Source organism: Echeneis naucrates, chromosome 13, assembly GCF_900963305.1.
Source record: "Echeneis naucrates chromosome 13, fEcheNa1.1, whole genome shotgun sequence".
Taxonomy (NCBI): domain Eukaryota; kingdom Metazoa; phylum Chordata; class Actinopteri; order Carangiformes; family Echeneidae; genus Echeneis; species Echeneis naucrates.
This window is the reverse complement of record NC_042523.1, coordinates 7,725,587-7,744,811: the sequence shown is the minus strand read 5'-3', so window position 1 is coordinate 7,744,811 and position 19,225 is coordinate 7,725,587. Positions and strand designations below refer to the sequence as shown.

At 38.2% G+C, this 19,225-nt stretch overlaps 1 protein-coding gene across 2 annotated transcripts in view; it reads left to right on the top strand.

Moving 5' to 3' along the window:
* The window catches only part of nbeab (neurobeachin b), a 185,390-nt gene that overhangs the window by 35,256 nt on the left and 130,909 nt on the right, over positions 1 to 19,225 (top strand). For both annotated transcript variants that reach the window (XM_029516791.1, XM_029516790.1), the window contains exons 2-8: positions 9,155 to 9,386; positions 10,704 to 10,804; positions 11,025 to 11,120; positions 12,000 to 12,121; positions 14,600 to 14,726; positions 16,876 to 16,995; positions 18,793 to 18,939. In XM_029516791.1, the coding sequence (XP_029372651.1) occupies positions 9,155 to 9,386; positions 10,704 to 10,804; positions 11,025 to 11,120; positions 12,000 to 12,121; positions 14,600 to 14,726; positions 16,876 to 16,995; positions 18,793 to 18,939 (945 nt within the window). The remainder of the gene's footprint in view (positions 1 to 9,154; positions 9,387 to 10,703; positions 10,805 to 11,024; positions 11,121 to 11,999; positions 12,122 to 14,599; positions 14,727 to 16,875; positions 16,996 to 18,792; positions 18,940 to 19,225) is intronic.

Below are 19,225 nucleotides of genomic sequence, written 5' to 3'. Positions count from 1 at the left end.
GGAGAAGCTACTCAATCATACGCTGCACTTTCAGTTATGATGTGTCTGTAGCAAGATGAGAAAAGTTTGCTTGTAATTTCTGGCTCATGCTAGTTTATGTGTTCAGGGGACTTGCTGATTTGCTGCAGATTCTGGCTGTGTTTTGTATTGTTGTAGCGTGAAATCAAAGCTGAACACAACTCTGTGCATGATCCTTCTGTTGAAGTAATTCAGTAAGCCATGATGCTTGTATTAAATGTTTGGCCTTAGTTAAATAGATCCAGTTTTCAAATGGTTGCGTGATGTCGGCTATGCTAAAAATTTGTCTGAATTAAGTATAAAACGAGGACACCCCCCACTCTTTCAAGCATGTCAGGAGCAAGAAATAGTGCCATGTTTCTGCACTTCAGAGACTTCCATATCTGTTACGAGTCTGTCTCTCTCTCCATCTCTTTTTCAACTCTTTCATTTTTTTCCTTAAGTAAAATAGAAATTAAAGACTAATTTGCACCACCATAAGTACAACTATGCCTAAGAGGTTCCCTCTCTCTCACTTTCTCTTGGCATGTTGACTAAGGGTACATTATAATTCATCCTCATGCCCATTAAAGCGGCACACCTAGTTCTCACCCTGTGCAGGCTGCTAATCTATCACAGGGCTGACATATGGTCACATTTAGTCACTGATCTCTCCAACTGGAATTACTTTGTAATCAGGTCAGCTTGTTTGAGATTGATTGTGCAAATTGTGCACTCTCATTTCAACAGTTGTGGGACAAAAAATGCTTAGTGGTGAATCTGAAAGTAAATAAAACACAAAACAAGGAGTGAAGGAGTCTAATATTATCAACATCGCTCATCGCTCATTTATCCCTGTCCTTCTCTGCTTCTGTATCTCTTTGTGTGTCTTATATTGACGGGGCCTTAGCTTTTTGAAGAGGAAAAAGAACAATTATTTTCTCACTGTGAATCACTGCGCAGCCCTGTGCTTAACTCATCAGCGAAGCAGAGTGGATACATAGGGCTTTTGAAGTGTGGTCATTAGCATGGTTCAGCATTGATGTGAAGCCCATTCATCAAACTAAATGGAACCACAGGAGCAATAAGCTCATTTGTTACATATTTGACACCCCCCTCCTCCCTCTGCAATGTTCCACACCCTTCTCTCTTAAAATGGCTTGACCTTTATTTTGGTGACATTTTTAAAGTAAAGAAAGATTGGCACTGGCTACAGGCGTCAGGCTCAACTATTTGGAATAGTTCCCTGGAGTGGCAGTGCCATTTTGTCCCAATGCAGACCACTGTTTGCATAATATTTCCATGCATCTTTCTTCTCAAGTCATTCATTTTAGCATTTACACATTGAGGAAAGACTGGAGGGAGGGAAATTTCACTGACAGTGGGTTTGACACTCAGACAGTGCAGTGACCAGAGTTCATTTAGTAAGTAATAATTGTGACGATGATGATACGTTTCTGGATATTTCTTTTCCTGTCTTCACACATTCATTTAAGGGTTTTAATATTAGTTTAATATATCTATGGTGGAAGTGACGATAATTATTATCTGCATAATTAACTGCATGTAGTATTAATGGTCTAAGCATTTAGTTTAAGTACTATGGCACTATAACCTTTAATATTAAATTTAACCTGATCGTCAGACCTTTTAGATCCATGCCAATGATGCCAAAAGTGTATTGTCATTCACCCAACTGCTTTTGGGATGATATTGTTTCATGACAGGGGTCTTTTACTTTTGAGCAGTTCAAACATTCATCTGCCTTGGACTCATTGCGACAAAATTCATTTATTTATTTTTTACTGCTTGTGAAGTAAGCAGGGTTGTTGGAAAGTTCAAGTATAATCCCCATATATTGTGTTTTGTGTTTATCTCCATCTGGTGCTGTTGAGCACTTGGCAGCATAATGGTCAGTTCATTGTTTACTTCTGCATACACTGTTATTGTATCATACTTGATCCCTTTGAGAGTGTTTGTTTTGAAAAGTCAGCTTCTCGGGCAGCATGGTGGGATGGTGGTTAGCGTTGTTGCCTCACAGCAAGAAAATCTAGACTGATGGATAAAAGTTTAAAATTAATCAATGAAGGCGGCTGCTGTTCACATTCTGTAGCTGTGTTTAAGTTTACCTGGAGAGTTCAGTTTCCAAGTATCAACAGAGTGCTTTTCCTGGAATAAACCACATATGTTTTTATATTGTCCTTCTGATGCAATTCATTGCTTCCTTGGTTTGGTCTCCTGCTGTAATCTCACGGTGCTATTTGTGAGCTCTGAACATCATATGGTGGTGCTTTGCACTATGAGAGACAGCAGAGCTGTTTGTGTTGTAAGGCTTCATGAACATTTTCCTTCAGCCTTTTTATTGTGATGATTGTGACCAGTTAATGTGGTGGTTGCGATTTTTAGGGGGAAAAGAAGAAGGAAAAAAATTAAAAAGTGCTAAAGGGCATTCTACACCTGCTGTAGTATTTGTTCTTAAATAATGTGAGGGGGACAATACTTATGTGTATGCCTTCCACTGTCCACATCTGCCAGACCAGATGAAAGTGTCTATGAAATCTGGAACTTTTCCCATTTTGTTGATTTAAAAAAATATCAGGGAGCACATCCCTCCTTTCCACATCTGCTCCCAAGTTACTCACTGCAGTGCTTCTACTACCAGCAGTCTTTGTAAATAGGACATCAGTTTCTATTTATTTTCACCCAATTTAGTGGCCACTGTAGCCTTCCCTTGGAAGCGGTCTCAAGTCCAATCTTTGCTGCCTGTCACCATGGAGACAGCAAGCCTCCAGCCCTGGGGTGATCAAAAATGGTTGAAAGTGGAGGGATTCTTGAGGGCTCAGATGCAACTCTCTTAATTACCTTTCTTATACAGTAACAATGGTGCACAAATTAAATCCTCAGGAAGAAAAAACAGACTTGATTGAGGCTCATGACCCATTTGTGCTAAAAGAGAGGAACCACAGGAGTAAAAAATTAACCTAATCGCACACCTTAATTGCCTTTACATAAACAATTTCTGTTTTTGCAGCACCATAAAATAAATGCATGCTTGGTGGAGTGCTACTCCCAGCACATTAAAGAATCACTGTAATGTAGCTTAGCTTCTTTCATTTCCTCAGACAGAACAAGCTCTGCTTCTTTATCACTAACATCATCGGATCTCATTCTTTCCAGGTCAGCCACAACCAAGTGACTAACTTCATATAAGCCTGTGGGCAATTTGGTGAACTTCCACTGTGTAAGGGTGGACAGAAAGACATTACTGCTAATTTAGTTTTACCTTTGGTTTGTAAATGGTAAGGCCCTCTAATTCGCTGTGCTATTACACCAGAAGAAGCCAGCTGTCATTTACTAATTTAGTGTAACCACCATGACAGGTCTTCCAGCATGAGCTGCAAAGATACCAGTTGGTCTAATTAAAGTAGTATTACTCTCCTGTCTCACATTGTAATGTTGCTTCTATAACCTACATCTCTGGTTTGCAAATAATTGACCCGCAGCTCCGCTGAGCTTCTGAGTATCCTAATAATCTGGAGAAGATAGTCTTAATTGAAATGATATGATTAGCCATAGCTGTAGGAGGCAGGTTTCCTCCTTCTACATGCCCCTCTCTCCTGAGAACAATGAGCTTGGCTCTTCTGATTTCAGTAAAACCCCAGTTTCGACCAGCACATGTAGTTTGACTGAATTTGCTTCTCACCATTACTAAATTACTGGTGTTTTTGTGTCTCTTTAATCCAGTGAACTCGCACTATAGAGAACCCCCACACCTCTTTGATGTTGAATAATGTGGCATCCAAAAAAATACTAGAATATGTAATTCCAAGGGAAACAACGTGACTAGTGAGTGGATGGGTGTGTATTTGTGTGTGTGTGTGTGTGTGTGTGTGTGGAGACGCTTTGATAAAAGCTTTACAATATGACTGACAAGTTGTATTTTACTAAAACTGCAACCCAGACGTTAAACACTAACACTTAAACGATTTCTGAGCCCATTTAATTTCTATCTTTACTCTTTAGTGACAGACAAAGACAGAAAAGAGGCATTCTGTACTGGGAATGATTAGCTTGGGAATGGCATCCCATATCCTGAGCTCTTGGCTACACACATACTTTAAACCATACTATGCTCCTACTGGGTTTAATCTGTATTTTCCATATGGAGAAATAAACTCTGAGGGTGTCATCATCAAAAAATCAATTAACAGACTGCCAAGTTTTGGTATTTGCTCTAAAATATTTAATAATTGAAGAAAATTGAAGTGCTGATTTCTTTATTTTAATATCTACTCACAGATAAAACTGGCAAAAAAAAACTTCTCTAAAGTATTAATGAATCAGATTCAATTTCAAATATTTGGATAGTATGGCAAGCATGAACAACGGAGGTGGCAGTTACAGGTCAAAATGGTGAGTACATGGCAGCATACGGTCTGCAGTAACTCTGTCCTCATTTGTGCTCATTCAGATTCTTGTGATGCCATTTCAATTAGATTGTAGTTGCAGTTTTAGTGTCCATGGACAGGCTCACACTTTACAATGAAGCTTTTTAATTGATTCACAGATTCAAATTCCCTTTGGGCAAACTACAACATTGAAGTACAGGAACATAAATAGTAGATGAGCTTTGCTTGTTTAGTTTGTATGGTTTCCCCTTTGCCTGCATGAGTTTCATCAAGCTTCTCTGGCGACCCCGCATGATCCAAAAACATGAAGGTTAATTGCCCATAGGGGAGAATATGTGTGAGAATGTATCCACTATATGTCTCTATATGTCAGAAATATCTCCCCAGCGTGCACTACACTTACCTAATATTAGCTGGGACTGCCTCCAATCCCAAATGTAACTTCCATGAATGAATGGCAAATGAATAAATTGATGAATACATAAATACAGTAGCCCAGCATTAAGTGCACTATGTTAAAGTTAAGTTTGAATTAATATTTGGTTCTTTGAAAGCTGTAGCTCATTTGCATCTCAATTTATGACACATGTTTCTCCCAGAGCAGGAGATCTGTCGTACAGATAACAGATAATTCTTTCATTTCTGAGTCTGAGGGAGGAAGGCTTTAGGTGAGCAGCTTAGAGTCACCAGTGCACTCAGCTGCCATTGGTTTTAACTGTGGTAAACAGAACAGGGCCAGCAGTGTTCTATCATCACAAACCATCAGGAGTAGAAGTCAGAGATAGGCGCAAAATAAATTAGTGTACTATCACATTCTTTCACTCGAAGTGTTTCATGCTGTTATGGTATTTTAGATAAGTCCTGGAGAACCAACAGGGACTCAAAAAGAAAATGAAACATTTAATTCTTACAGTAGAGTTATGGAGGGAGTAAAAAAATTCATTTCAAAATGCATGTTTTGTCTTCCTTTTAAATGATACATTAAAAGACACCCATTGACTCCGCCGTGGTAGTCATTAGACAACTTCCAGCACTACTTAAAATTTCCTGACAAGGAAAATTTGAAATGCATGGCTGTGTCAGACAACTTTAGAGGTATAACTGTCCTAGCTACTAAGTGAAAACATATTTCCAAATGTAGAAAAAGCCAAAACACTGAGATTCCTGGTTTACTTAGACCTTTCGACTCCTAACTCTGTGAAAGCACAATTTGCAGCAATCACACCTTTAATTCCTCTGTGCTTTTACTGTCTGGCACACCTGTTTTTGTGCTCTTTGTGGCATTCTTATGTAGAGATGCTCTCAGCTCATATTAGAGTGGATAGGCACAATCCCTCCACTGATTTTCAAACAGATTCAGCTGCAGGCCTTAGCTGGTGTCTGGGTCACTGATATTCAGACTCTTGTCATGAAGCCTCTGCAGCGCTGCCCTGTCAGTTGCACTGCTGCCATCATCATCTTGTTTGTTAGAACACTATTAGCTATGGTGTTGAAACATGGCTAAAATTTGCAGCTTTGATTGCCAAAAGACATTCAGACCTGCATTTTCACCAGACGTCCTGTCAGTTTTTCTGTCATTCAGTAAACTCCTGGCAGGCTGCCATATGCCTTTTAATGTAGTAGTAGAATCACTCTAGCTTTTCCTCCAACAAGGGCTAACTAATGGAGTGTTACAGAAATTGTTGTTTCTTTCTGGCAGGTTCTGCATCTCTGCAGAAGAACTCTGAAACTCATTTAGTGGCCATTTGTTCCTGATGAAGCCGATCTCATTGATTTTTGCATACCGTTCCCAAGACTTTGGCCAGTTACCTTAAAGTTCTTATGACAGGGCTTTAGATTTAGAATTTTTGTTTTCAGTAATTCCTGTCCTGGAACCCGTTGCGACTTTGGTGTATTTGTGTTTTCTCATTCAATTATTTCAATCTCAGCATCTGAAAGAAAACAAAATGAAATCTGTATTTGCGTCTTCTGAAAGGTTGCCCTATGTAGATGGATGGGGTATTTCAAATAAGATAGGAAGGTTTGTTTATGTTCAGACATCTTGTTTTCATTACATCGATCACAGTAGATTCACAGACGAGAGAGAGAGAGAGAGAGAGAGAGAACGTACAACAAAGGTCCCTGACTGAAATTGATTGGATTTGATTTATTGATGATGCATGATGATGAATTTTGGTTCAGATGCTGTGCTGGGTGGCACGGTGGAATGGTAGTACGTGCCATTTCTATGTTCAGTTCCCAGGCCTGGGGCCTTTCTGTGCGGAGTTTGCATGATCCTCCTATTCAGGCTCTCCCCCACAGTCCAAAGGTGATATGCATGTTTAGGTCAACTGGTTATTCTACATTGCTCTAGGTAATATTGTGAATGTGAATGTTTGCTTGGATTAGTATGTCAGTGCTCTGATGGACTGCCAACAAGGCCAGAGTGACCTGGGGTAGCTGGGGTTGGCTCCAGCACCTCCTGACAGATTAGTAATTTAACATGAACGAATTTTGCTAACCCTAACCATAAAAGTTTGTTTTTACCCCCGCCGTTATAGAATATAAATAAAGTACAGCAGTTTGTATCAAGTTACAAAGAATTCAGTTTAAATTAGTTTTTACTTAACATTGATGATTGATCTTGCATTATTGAAATGAAGCGGTATTCAAATTCTGCGTTGCTTCACTCTGTAGCATTTTTGCATGGCTCACAGAAGCTTGGCTCTCAATGTGTTATGTGTGTAATCAGTGATTTCATGTCTTTCTTTACCTCTTGTAGCAGAATGGATGAAAATTGTTCTGGGGATCTCAATCTGTAATTAGAAAACTTCATGGGGTTGTGGTGTGCCTGTGAATAGTGTGATGAATAGCAATAGCACTGAACAATTACGACATTTAGTTTAGGCCTCGTGCCCCCCCCCTCTTTCATGTAATACTAGGAGATGTGTATCATGATAGCTGCGTTAGGAGAGCCTTTTGTCTGAGGATAATTGCCTACTTTTTGTCAAACAGCCCTTGACAGCCTCTGGATCCATGACGAGTCTCTTTTCTGTTGATTTATTGGCATCCTTGATGACACACGCCCACAAAGTAACAACAATATAAACACACTCTGGTAGAGGGGAAGGTAAAGACAAACGAGGTTGTGACTGTTAATTCATAAAAGCGCCATAATCTGCTATCCTCATAAAAGTGAGCAGGATGTGTTTGTCATGACATTGAACTATGTCTCCTCTGTTCTTCTTCACAGTGCTGGACTTCAGGTAGTTCAACTCATTCATCTTTGATAGGCAGACATTTGGACCTTCACTGCAATTTATAAATTATCTTAAGGCAGAAGGGAACTTGACAGATGCCGTATATAGACTCTATTATTAGGTTTTTGTCCTCAGCAATATTTCATATGGTTAGCAAGCTGCCAGGTATGCTTGAATGTATTTAGTGTGATTGAGTGAATGCATGATGCCATTTGGCAAGTGGTTGGAAAGGAAGGCAGTTTAAGGTTGAAGATTGCCTCCATACAGACAACAAGATTTCCAGCTGCCTGTTAATTTTCCATATCACTTTCCATATCCAACATAGTGACTCTATTTGAATTATGAACTTGTTCCAGCTTGCTCGGGTTTATAGGAGTCTTTTGTGCATTTCGCTCTCTGAAGCGAAATGAATTTAACCCCCCCCCCAACATCATGAGCTTTCAAACTGTGAATTCCTGTTATTGTTGTGCCTCACTGAACAATGTCTCTGTTCTTTGTGTGCATTGATTAAGATGTCTCTTTCTCAGGCTGAATTGGATTGGTTTTTCAAAATATGTAGGAAAAGGCCTTTTCATTTTTAAAAATTTCAACGCTATTACTTTCAAGTGGAAATGTCCTTGATGGAGTTTCGATCACCTACACGTATTGCTCGGACTGTAAATTTAGAAACTAAACTAAACAAGGTTAATTCTTTACATCAGTGCTGCATTTCTTCTTTTTGAATTGTGGGGTTTTGCTTTATTTTTATCTGCACAACAACAATAAAAGACCTATCTCTCAGACCTTGAAGTCCAAGCAGTCCAGTGACACACATCATTGTAATGCAGTTGCACAGAACTCTGATGATGATTGAGGTGAGGCTCGATTTCTACCTCCAAGGACTGGTCTCTTTCCACCACTTTAGCCTGCTTTTGATCTCACCTAGCTATTACCTGTCAACCACAATAATGTGTAGTGGGTATCTAGGCTCATTTTCCACCTGCTTGCTTTGATGCCCAACAGCAAGTTGTTGTCAGTGCATTCCATATATACCATGCACTTCTTTAGAAGGCTAATTTCATGCTTGTTGGGCTTGAAGAACTCTGTTATCGATTGTTGTTTTCTACTTTCTTAATAGTGATTATCTTTTGTGACTCAAAAAGGAGCAGTGGGGCTATAAGGACGCCCTATTCCTCCTCTTTTCATTAAATGCCAGGCAGTTTTATTTTCATGGATGCTTAAATTCCAATCAAAACCTTTTAGAAGGAAAAAGATCTCTTTCTTCTTCCAGTGCTGGCTAGCCCTTTAACATCAGAGTAGTGACCTGGAAAATCTATGAAAGGGTCCTCTTGGTTAATTTCACCTCAGAGAAAAAAGCTGTCAAGCACAGGTTCAAAGCTCCGTCAAAGTTAGTTTAATCCATGTCCTGCTCCAAGATGAAGATTTACCTCAGAAGAACACAGAATACAGCTTTACAGGATGTAAAAGATATAAAAATATAGTCTAATACTGTTACATTTTATTTTGCAGTTGGTGGGGGGTCAGTTTGACATGGAGACGAACTTCATTATCCAGGATGCAGAAAGCATCGGCTGCATGGTGGAGCTGTTGGAGCACTGTGACATCACCTGTCAGGCTGAAATCTGGAGCATGTTCACCGCGATCCTTCGAAAAAGTGTTCGAAATCTGCAGACCAGCACCGAGGTGGGCCTCATCCAGCAGGTGCTGCTCAAAATGAGCTTGGTGGAAGACATGATTGCAGGTAAGATAGCAGTGTGAACAGGCCTTGGTTTGTCCAGCACCTGTGTTGTCACATATATTTTCAGAGTGATCCTTATTATGTTAACCTTAAGTCTTCTTGGTTTTGGCTTCTACCATCCAACTCTCTCTGTATCTTTTAATAGATATATGCTTTGAGCTACTATAAACAGTATAGATTTTGAATGGAAAACCATAATATCCCTGTGCAACCTCCATCTGAAAAGCAATTCTGCATCAATGATCTACATCAACGGGATTAAAGAAAAAATATTGAAAATAATTTGCATTTTCCTAGATGTTCTGACACAAGAAATTCATGCAAAAGCAAAGCAGCACTGACAGGCAGCAGTGATTTTTAATACATTCTTCAAACACAAAACATGCAGAAGCTTCAATTAAAAGGGAAGTGTTTGGAGAGTTTGTTTTGAGTTTCGTTCATTTTACAACAAAATAATGGTCAACAAGTTTGCCCATAATACAATCGATTTTGTTCTCTGACACTAAAAAGTAAATTTTAATTAAAATCTAATTTCAAACAGTAGTGCTGTATTTTTCTTGGATTTCCTGTGATAGATAAATGAAGTTAATGTTTTAGGAAAAAATGACTTTTTCACGTATTGGATCTGGATTGTTTCAGAAGAAAATAAGAAGGATATTGTCTTGACCGGACATATTCCCTCAGGTAAGAATTGAACTGTGACCAACACTATTTTCATGAACAGGATTCACTACTGTATTTCAAATATGCAGTACCACATCCACAAAGTGTTACATATTTTAGCACTGGGGTTTTTCACAAGGGAGGTTATGAACATTGTAGTGCGTACAACCTAATGCTAGATGTGTGTTTTTACTGTTGCTCCATGTTACATACACACCTGTCTTGAGTGAGCCTCTCAAATTTGTATTCAGGTCATGGTGTTATTTCCTGTGGAGGTCAGTGTCACGCTGATATTTTGCACTGTGTAAATTACATTGATACCTTCTGTAACCTGTAAATTATGTTTCAGCTGATGAAATCTAAATACATTTTCCTTGTGGTGTTACTGCTAAACAATTCACCATATAGATGTCGCTTTGATGTAGAAGTCATTTTCCATGTAATTTAGTAGAATACTTTCTTTCATGAAGAGAATGGAATTTCACAGACTCAGCTGAGTGGCAGAAGCTAAACTAAATATAAACACTTTTATTTTCTCCATAGGAATACCTCTATGGTGACCCCTCGAGCTGTGCTGATGGATTTTTAGATCTGATCTGATGACTGGCCTTTATCTCCACTGTTTGGTAATACATGCATGCTGTCTTTTCTTTAAAGATCTGCTAGTGGACATGTTGGGCGTGCTAGCCAGCTACAGTGTCACGGTAAAAGAGCTGAAGCTGCTCTTCAGTATGCTACGAGGGGAAGGAGGCCTCTGGGTAAGTGGTACCAGGACATAAGCGTGTGGTGGCATTGTCACTTGAGTTTCCCCCAGAGAACCATCACACTGATCTCTTTTGGGCTTGTTCTGTAATTGACTAACTGTAGGATGACTGAATGTGGTAACTGACAGTGTATTGACTGCTGTCCAAATATTTGGAGAGAAAACCTTTCACCATTTTGTTGTTTTATTTTTTTTTTTTTTTACCACCTGTGCAGCCGAAGCATGCAGTCAAAATGTTGTCAGTGCTGAATCAGATGCCCCAGAGGCATGGTCCAGATGCCTTCTTCAACTTTCCTGGTCGCAGTGCAGCAGTAAGCTTTCCATTTCCTCCTCTCTGCATTCAAAGTCAAATTTAAAATGGAACGTACTTGTTCATTTTTACTGAGCCCTTCAGGTTATCAGTGTAAAGCCAATGAAAATTCATACATAGTAAACAAAACGATCCTGTCTCTGGTAATTTACCTCAATATCTGCTGGGCTTTAGGAAGTTGTATATCAAATGGAAATATTCTGAGGTTATTGTGGTACTTTCTATATGTGTGTACACAAAGTATACAGAAATCCAAGGATTTATAGATGAGAAGATGTACAGACTATCCTGTGTGAGACAGAGATTAGATAGATCATGTTCAGACATACTAGTGGGAATAGAGACATCATACTACATAGCTGAGCATTCTAATCATTAGTTTTGCATCATGAAAACATTGAAGATTAAAACAATGATTTTTTTTTCTTTGATGGATAAAGGGGTTTGTTAAATGTTTTTTTTTTTTTTCTAAATTATAGACAATTGCCATCAAAAATTTTCAACTTCAGTAGCAGTTATAATAAAGTCAGTCAGTTGAAAAGTCACGCCACATATGTCTTATTTGATTTTGTAAAATGATAAATGATGATGAGCTAGAAAATACACATTTGTGTGATATGAACTCCTATTTTTAAAAACTGTTTGCCATACCATTCATAAAAATTGAAAAAGTTAGATTTTTCGATTATACTCCTCAGTCTGGTCATTTGGTCAACAATGTCAAATACCTTAGTTTTGTATTGCGTACCTCAGGTCTATTTTTACTTAAACACATTTGCAGTGAAGTGTATCTTGCTGTCATATAGCTACAGACATTTGAAATATTCTCTCTCCTCTTGAATGATTGTGTCTTTTTGCCATCTTTTTTTTTCTTTTCCAGGCCATTGCTTTACCTCCTATTGCCAAGTGGCCTTATCAGAACGGGTTTACATTCAACACCTGGTTCAGGATGGATCCCTTGAATAACATCAATGTAGACAAGGACAAACCATATCTCTACTGGTGAGCCACTAATTTCATATAATTGTTTCTAGTCTGTAGACATGGTCCTAGTGTCCAGCACACTTCAAGCACTCTCACAGGCCTTCTAAGTCCATGCTGCAATACCAAAGAGAAGTAGATTACACCCTCTTTTGTCTTCTCAGTCTGATTGCTAGATGTTTGAATTAAAAATAACTCCTGCTCAGCAGATATCAAGAAAGAACCAGCACCTATATTATGGCAGCAAGCCCACAATGAACTGAGACTTAGTTTTTTTGGGTTGTTCCAGCGACTTGACTCGACTTGACTCGACAAAGATCAAAGGTTAAGACCACTATGACCTCACAAGCCCATTTTTGGAGAAAACCTCACGGACATATGCTAATTCCGACTAAACTCCATACCAATGTCTAATTGGATTAGAGTTATAATCAGGCCTTAAAAGTTAGGCCTGACTAGTAAATTTTGAATGGCAGCTTTTTAAAAGCCCGAACCCCTTTACAGCCCAACATTATTCAAATGTGCACCACCCTCAGCGTCAGAAATTAAGCCTGAACTCGATGGGACCTGATGGGTTCTGTCGGGTTCAAGCAAAGATCTCCAGCTCTAAATGGGATATGATGATGAAGTGGTGACATTTTGATTCACTGTTATAAAAAATGTTCAGCTAAACATATTGTTCATCCTCCATAACGCAGGAGCAGATGGAGAGGAAATGCAGGGTCGTGACCATATTTCACATTTGGTCAGATACTAAACTGGTGACACTAATCTTGTTTCCCACTTTGAGACCGTGCTGCCTCCATAGATCTTCTGTGCTGCTGTGGAAGATGTGTGAAAAATACTCAAGACACAGTTTCTCACAGGAAATGATTCAGTAAAAACAAACAATGCATTTATTATAAAATTTAACCTTTTACCTTTTAAGTCTTCAATGCTAATATTATCTGAGGCTGCACAGTCATGGATGCACACTTTCGATTATAATTGAACAGGAAAGTGTGTCCAAACTTTTGAATGGTAGTGTACATAGGCAAGATGGTAATTCAAATTGACAGAGCAATATGCCGTGTGATAGTCTGTGACCTAGAGTGATTTTTCCAATTCAGGACATTATGACTCAAACTTGTTTTTCAAGGTTATTGTAGTTGTACAGACACTATTTTTCACCCACTGATATCACTAATGTAATGTGGTTTGTGTTTTTTTTTTTCTCCCCCCAGATAATATTTATGAATTGTAATAGAGGAATAGGGAATTAGTTCAGGTTATTGAGATTAAAACCCATGCAGGCATGAGCTACAATGACTGGAGCTAGCCATTACTGAGGTAGACTGTTGCAGTGGGAGCTCCTATTAATTTAGATCCAAATATCTGCCACATCAGGCCCACATACGTGTGCAGTCTTGTAGGTAATTAGTGCAAAAAATCAATAACCCACGAGAGCAGTGATGCTGCTGTCTGTTCATGAGAGCAGTTTGGGGAGATAATCACAGAATACAACAGCACTTATAAAAGAATTGTGGAAGGGAATGAATGAGAAATTGGATAATAAAGATGAAAAGGTGGAGAAGGCTGAGGAGGAAGAGTATTTACACTAATTGGCCAGAAATAAGTTAGTTCGCTATTTATCATCTGCCGGCTGCCAGTGCTTTGCCTGGATCACGCAGTTTGGCTTTTAAGAATTCAGTGGTTTTGGAAGGGCTTGTTCCGTGTCTCTGTCATGTATAAAATCAAAGAGTAGCAGTACAAATATTAGCTTAGCTAAGTTGTTGGTGTTCATGGCAGCAATTCCATCCTGACAGAGCCACAAAAGGGTGAGATATGCCAAACTAATCCTGTTTATGCAATTCTCCAAAGACCCCAGAGCTCAGCGGCAGGGTATGTAGACAACAAAAGAATTGTATCTTCAGGGGGGGACCAAGGTTACTGCTTTCCACCTGATGTGTGATCACAGACAGGCCTGTCCACTGTAGCAAGCACCCCACAATATAAAAGCCATTACTCCTTATCTGCCTTGTTTTAGATGATCCCAGTGGGTGGTGATGGGGGGAGCTGTGAAAGTGGCAGACTGTTATAGACTTAAAGACTGTGGAAGTGTAGTGAATACATGTTAGCAGTGAAAAACATGTTCAGACGAAACAGGGAAAGAATCAAGAACTAGTGTTTTTGTGCTGCAGAGGATCTTTTCCTTTTCTGATGACATTTTCTCAGTTCCTCAGAAACCTTATAGTCAACTCTCAATTAATCCTATAAGTTATTGTGTATCTCCATAGTGCAAGAAATTATTCACAACAAAACAATATTGTTGTTGCATCGTTATATATATTAGATTACCTCTTTGTTCAATTTATGTAGTATGTTAAGTAGGACGTATTCATGGAAATTAGAGGAAACTACTGGATGAATTATATATGATCTGTTTGTTGATGAATTGGTTATCTTTTCCCTGTCAAGTGTGCATACCTTGATATATACTGTGCATTTCTCTGCATACAGCTTTCGCACCAGCAAGGGTATTGGTTACTCTGCACACTTTGTGGGTAACTGCTTGATTGTGACATCACTCAAGTCTAAAGGAAAGGGTTTCCAGCACTGTGTGAAGTATGATTTTCAGCCCAGAAAGGTAAGAACAGTTTTAGTTCTTAATCAGACATTATACTATATATGGTTGTGTGACTTAGATTCATGTAATGTGTATGTGTGTGTTTGTACATATATATATTCATATTTATTTGAATTTAAATAATTTAAACTCCAGTGCTGGTTACTTTAAATAAAAGTAAAGACCACACCTGAACATGAACTTTAAAGTACCAACCACTCAGTGACAGAACTGTGGCCCGAGATGTAAGGAGGGGACTAAAGGCTTTCGCTTTCAGGGAATTGTGCTGCTCTTTTAAAACACCAATTTTGGGCTTCACTGGCCCCTGCTGGCTCTCTGCTCACCACCTGTTATTTTATTGACACTACAAAGTTGTATATCTACGCATGGACATGAAGATGCCCAGAGGAGTCTTACAGGTGTAATTGCATGTAAATGTAGATGGGAAAACTAAATTAGGCGTGGAGTGTCATAGTAGCAGTACCTGTCCCTGCAGAGAAGGAAAACTGGCTCAAAGCATGCACCAGACAATTAAAACCTTCATTTAACAACTTCAAATAACAATCATCCATCCAACTCCTACTGCATGGGTATCGTGTTTTAGAAGTTCATAGAAGGTAAAATATTTTCAGGCCATTTTTTTTTTTTTTACTGATTTTGGGTTCAGATACAGATGTGTACAGATGTGGATAAGTGGTTCTCTAAAAGATCTCCAAGGTGCTTGTACCTGTCCCTTCATCCTCCTCTTGATATGCCTGTTGTTTTCATATTCAGTTGCCAAAAACAGCAAAGACGCAGTGATGGAGACAAAAGAAACAGAATGTCAAATGCTCATTTTTTCAGCCAAGGTCCCTCTGTTGTTGTCTCTTCCCTCCATATATCTGCCTGGTTTAGAATATGAAAATACTTCATATGGATTATTCATGACTTTATTCCAATGTGAAGACCTTCCAATTCACCTCTTTGCTTTTGAGCATTAATTCATAAAATTTTTAATGTTCCTTGAATTACATGTTATGCTTCTTTATATACTGCCTTACTGTCGGAACCAGTCCACTATAATAATTCCCTGTAACTATGTAGTGTTTGGCTGAGTATGCATAGCTGACTCTTGAAGTTTGGACTCCAGGCAAAGCTGAGCCCTTCTCTTTCAACTACAATTCAAAGAAGCAAAAAATGATCGGAGTAAGGAGAAATATTTGGTTAGACCCTCAGTGGTAAATCAAAAGAACTGACATCAGTACTCTTACGGCTGCCTCAGCAGTGCAGAATGTGAGATAAAAACAGAGAACTTGAAGGAATAAATTGCTCCACCAAAGTGTAGTGTGTGAATTAATATATCTATAGAGTTTCCCTCAGAAAATAAGAATTTCAGTTTAGGTTTGGGAAAAAAATTATTACTTTATACACAGTAACAAAGATATTGTGTGATATTGTGTCCCCCCCCCCGATTGACAGAAATGGGAGCAATGAAACCAATACATTTTTGGGATGGCTGTTAATAAAGTAAATAGATAACCCAGAGTTTTAAAATGTTGTTTTTAATGTAGAAATAAGTGCTTTTAATGACATGTTGACATTGTTAAAATGAATTATGATCTTCTTCTGCTTTTAAGTTACTGAGGTTTACATTTTTACATTAAGCAAGCCCCTGTCATGAGAAAGATTAAGATTCAGAAATATTGGAAATAATTAATTCTGTCATAGTCTGTAATTATTAATTATTAATTAATTATGAATAAAGTAACATACAGCTGTTTTGAGATCAGTACTGTCTTACTACTAAGTCAGCTCTCTGGCTATAGTTAGTGTTTTACCCCTGAATAAGCCAGAGTGTGCAGAGGCTTTGTGTGGAGTAAGAAATGACTTGCCCCACTTCGTCTTTGCATTTCATCTAATCTATTATTTATTGTCTTCTAGTGCACATTTGAAAACATTAGTTAGAAAACCTTATGGTTTTGGCTTTTAGGTTCTATTGAGTTTCCTCATTTTAAATGAAACAAATGTTTTTTTCTGTTGTTTAGTGTTGCTGTATAAAATAAGCGTCATTGTAGTTTTTCCAATTTTGTTCCAAAATAGGTTTGATGATGCACTTAATCAGGTGCCTGTTTTGTAGCTTGCTAATTAAATCTTTTCAGTCTTACTCTCCTGTCTCCTCTCTGACCTTTAGTGGTACATGATCAGTATAGTTCACATCTACAGCCGCTGGAGAAACAGTGAAATCAGGTGCTATGTGAACGGACAGCTCGTTTCTTATGGAGACATGGCATGGCATGTCAACACAAATGACGTAAGCTTACTCCTTCTTTTCTCCTTTTTACTAATAGTACCCTTTTCCCCTTTTTGGCTTTGACGTGTTTTGGCACAGGAGTGGCACGGTGGTGCTGCATTGACTTGAAATTAATGGAAATATTGAGAGAAAAAAATACTGTGCTAATGAGCAAAAGGAGTTTTACCATATCAACATTGATGTCTCTCAGAAATATGACCGGCAGTTCAGTGTTAATTTGAATATCCATTTGTCACAGAATTGTGCTGCTGCTGAGGCTGGAAGATGGAATACAAAATGTTGGAGAGCAGATTTATGTAGAGAGTAAAAAATGGTTTCATCTGAGTAGCTACTGTATATATGTGCACTGATGTGGTAAATATCATTTGAGTGAAACATTGTTGTCTTAAATGTGTGAAAACATTGTGAGTGATGGTGTAATTGTTATTTGCATGTTTAATTGACTGAGCTGAACGGTACCTGCTCTTTGATCCAGATTTAGAAAGCAGATAGCAGACACAGGTTTACAGGTGTACTTCATACTGTTGCTGTTTATTCACAGGAGGGTTGCACCAACCACAGGTTTCCATGTAATTGAGGCTCATGAAATATTGCATCCTGGATTTTATATTGATAGGTCTTTGTGGTGGAATTTCCCTTCTTTGGAAGAGTTCACCAGGAAGCACTATTATTCTTTTAAGGGCAATTTTTTTCCCCCTTCTGATGGCTGCATCATAAGGACATAAGAAAATAATAGCACGCACACACCAAGGCTATTCCTTTTCCACCAAGTGCAGCTGACCTGTAAAATCACATTGTGACTGAACATCTTCCTGGTTTGGGATTGCTTAATAATAATTTATTTTATCATATACTGCACAGGGTAAGGTTGTGTAGCTGGTAATCTGCACCAAAAACCTACAGCAGTCTAATTCAGCTAGACTGGTACATTATTTTCATATCAATAATTACAAAAAAGCGGTTAAGTTGTATGCAGACATTGCAGTACTTTAACATTCATAGTTTGTCTATTTTAATCTACTAATTATATTAACAATATCTAAATATCTGGCCAATGTCAGTTCCTGCCAATTTAGAAGAATGACTAGTGCTAAAAATCTTGTTAACAGAATTTCATCATGTGTATTTTGTCTGTATGCATCATTTTAAAATACTTTAGTTGGGGAAAAAAAAAAACAATCCCAAAACAAAACAGAAAAAAACCCCATCACATATGGATATGGATTCCTAACAGGGTTCATTGGAACAACATTTTAATTTCTCTTCTTCTTAAGTTCTGACAGTTCAGCTTATCCATTATTTTTAGCCTTAATGTAATCCCAACACATATTCTTTCTACTTCTGCAGTTGTGTTTAGGTTCCACATACTCATAAATCAGGCCCAGTGTTTTTACCTTTGGTTTAGAGAGTCAAGGTAAACAATGAAATAATACAGGATGTGATAGTGTTTTGGAAAGGGTCATTGAAAATAAATTTTTAAAGGCTATATATATATATATATATATATATATATATATATATATATATATATATATATATATATATATATATATATATATATATATATATATATATATATATATATATATATATATAACCAAATATTACACAGATGAATGAAGCAGAGAGCAAAAAGTAAGAGGAGCAATATATATATATATATATATATATTGCTCCTCTTACTTTTTGCTCTCTGCTTCATTCATCTGTGTATCAATTTAGAAGATGAGTTATTAAATTCTTTCATTCTGATGTACAAAATGCAGTAGCTTCTCTTTCTATGTCTCTCCCTTACAGAGTTACGATAAGTGCTTCCTTGGTTCCTCAGAGACAGCAGATGCTAACAGAGTATTCTGCGGGCAGCTCGGAGCTGTGTACGTATTTAGCGAAGCCCTCAATCCCGCGCAGATATTTGCAATTCATCAGCTTGGTCCAGGATACAAGGTATGTATTTGAAGGTTACTGAATTTAATTACATGGGAGCAGTCTGCATTACCTGTCAAACTGTGAAATCAGCTGCCCAATGCTGCCTTGCTACAGGTCCTTTGCCTTGTGTCCCCATCCTAGGAGTGAGGGTTTTCCTCCTAGATAAAAAGCTATATAAATGACCAACTTCTAGGGAATAATGGCCCAATTCATGGAGGGAGCAGCAGGCGCTCCAAGGGGATTGAGTCCTGAGCCGATTTACATCAGCTGCAGCAGGTGCAGAAATCCCAAACCTCTTGACAAA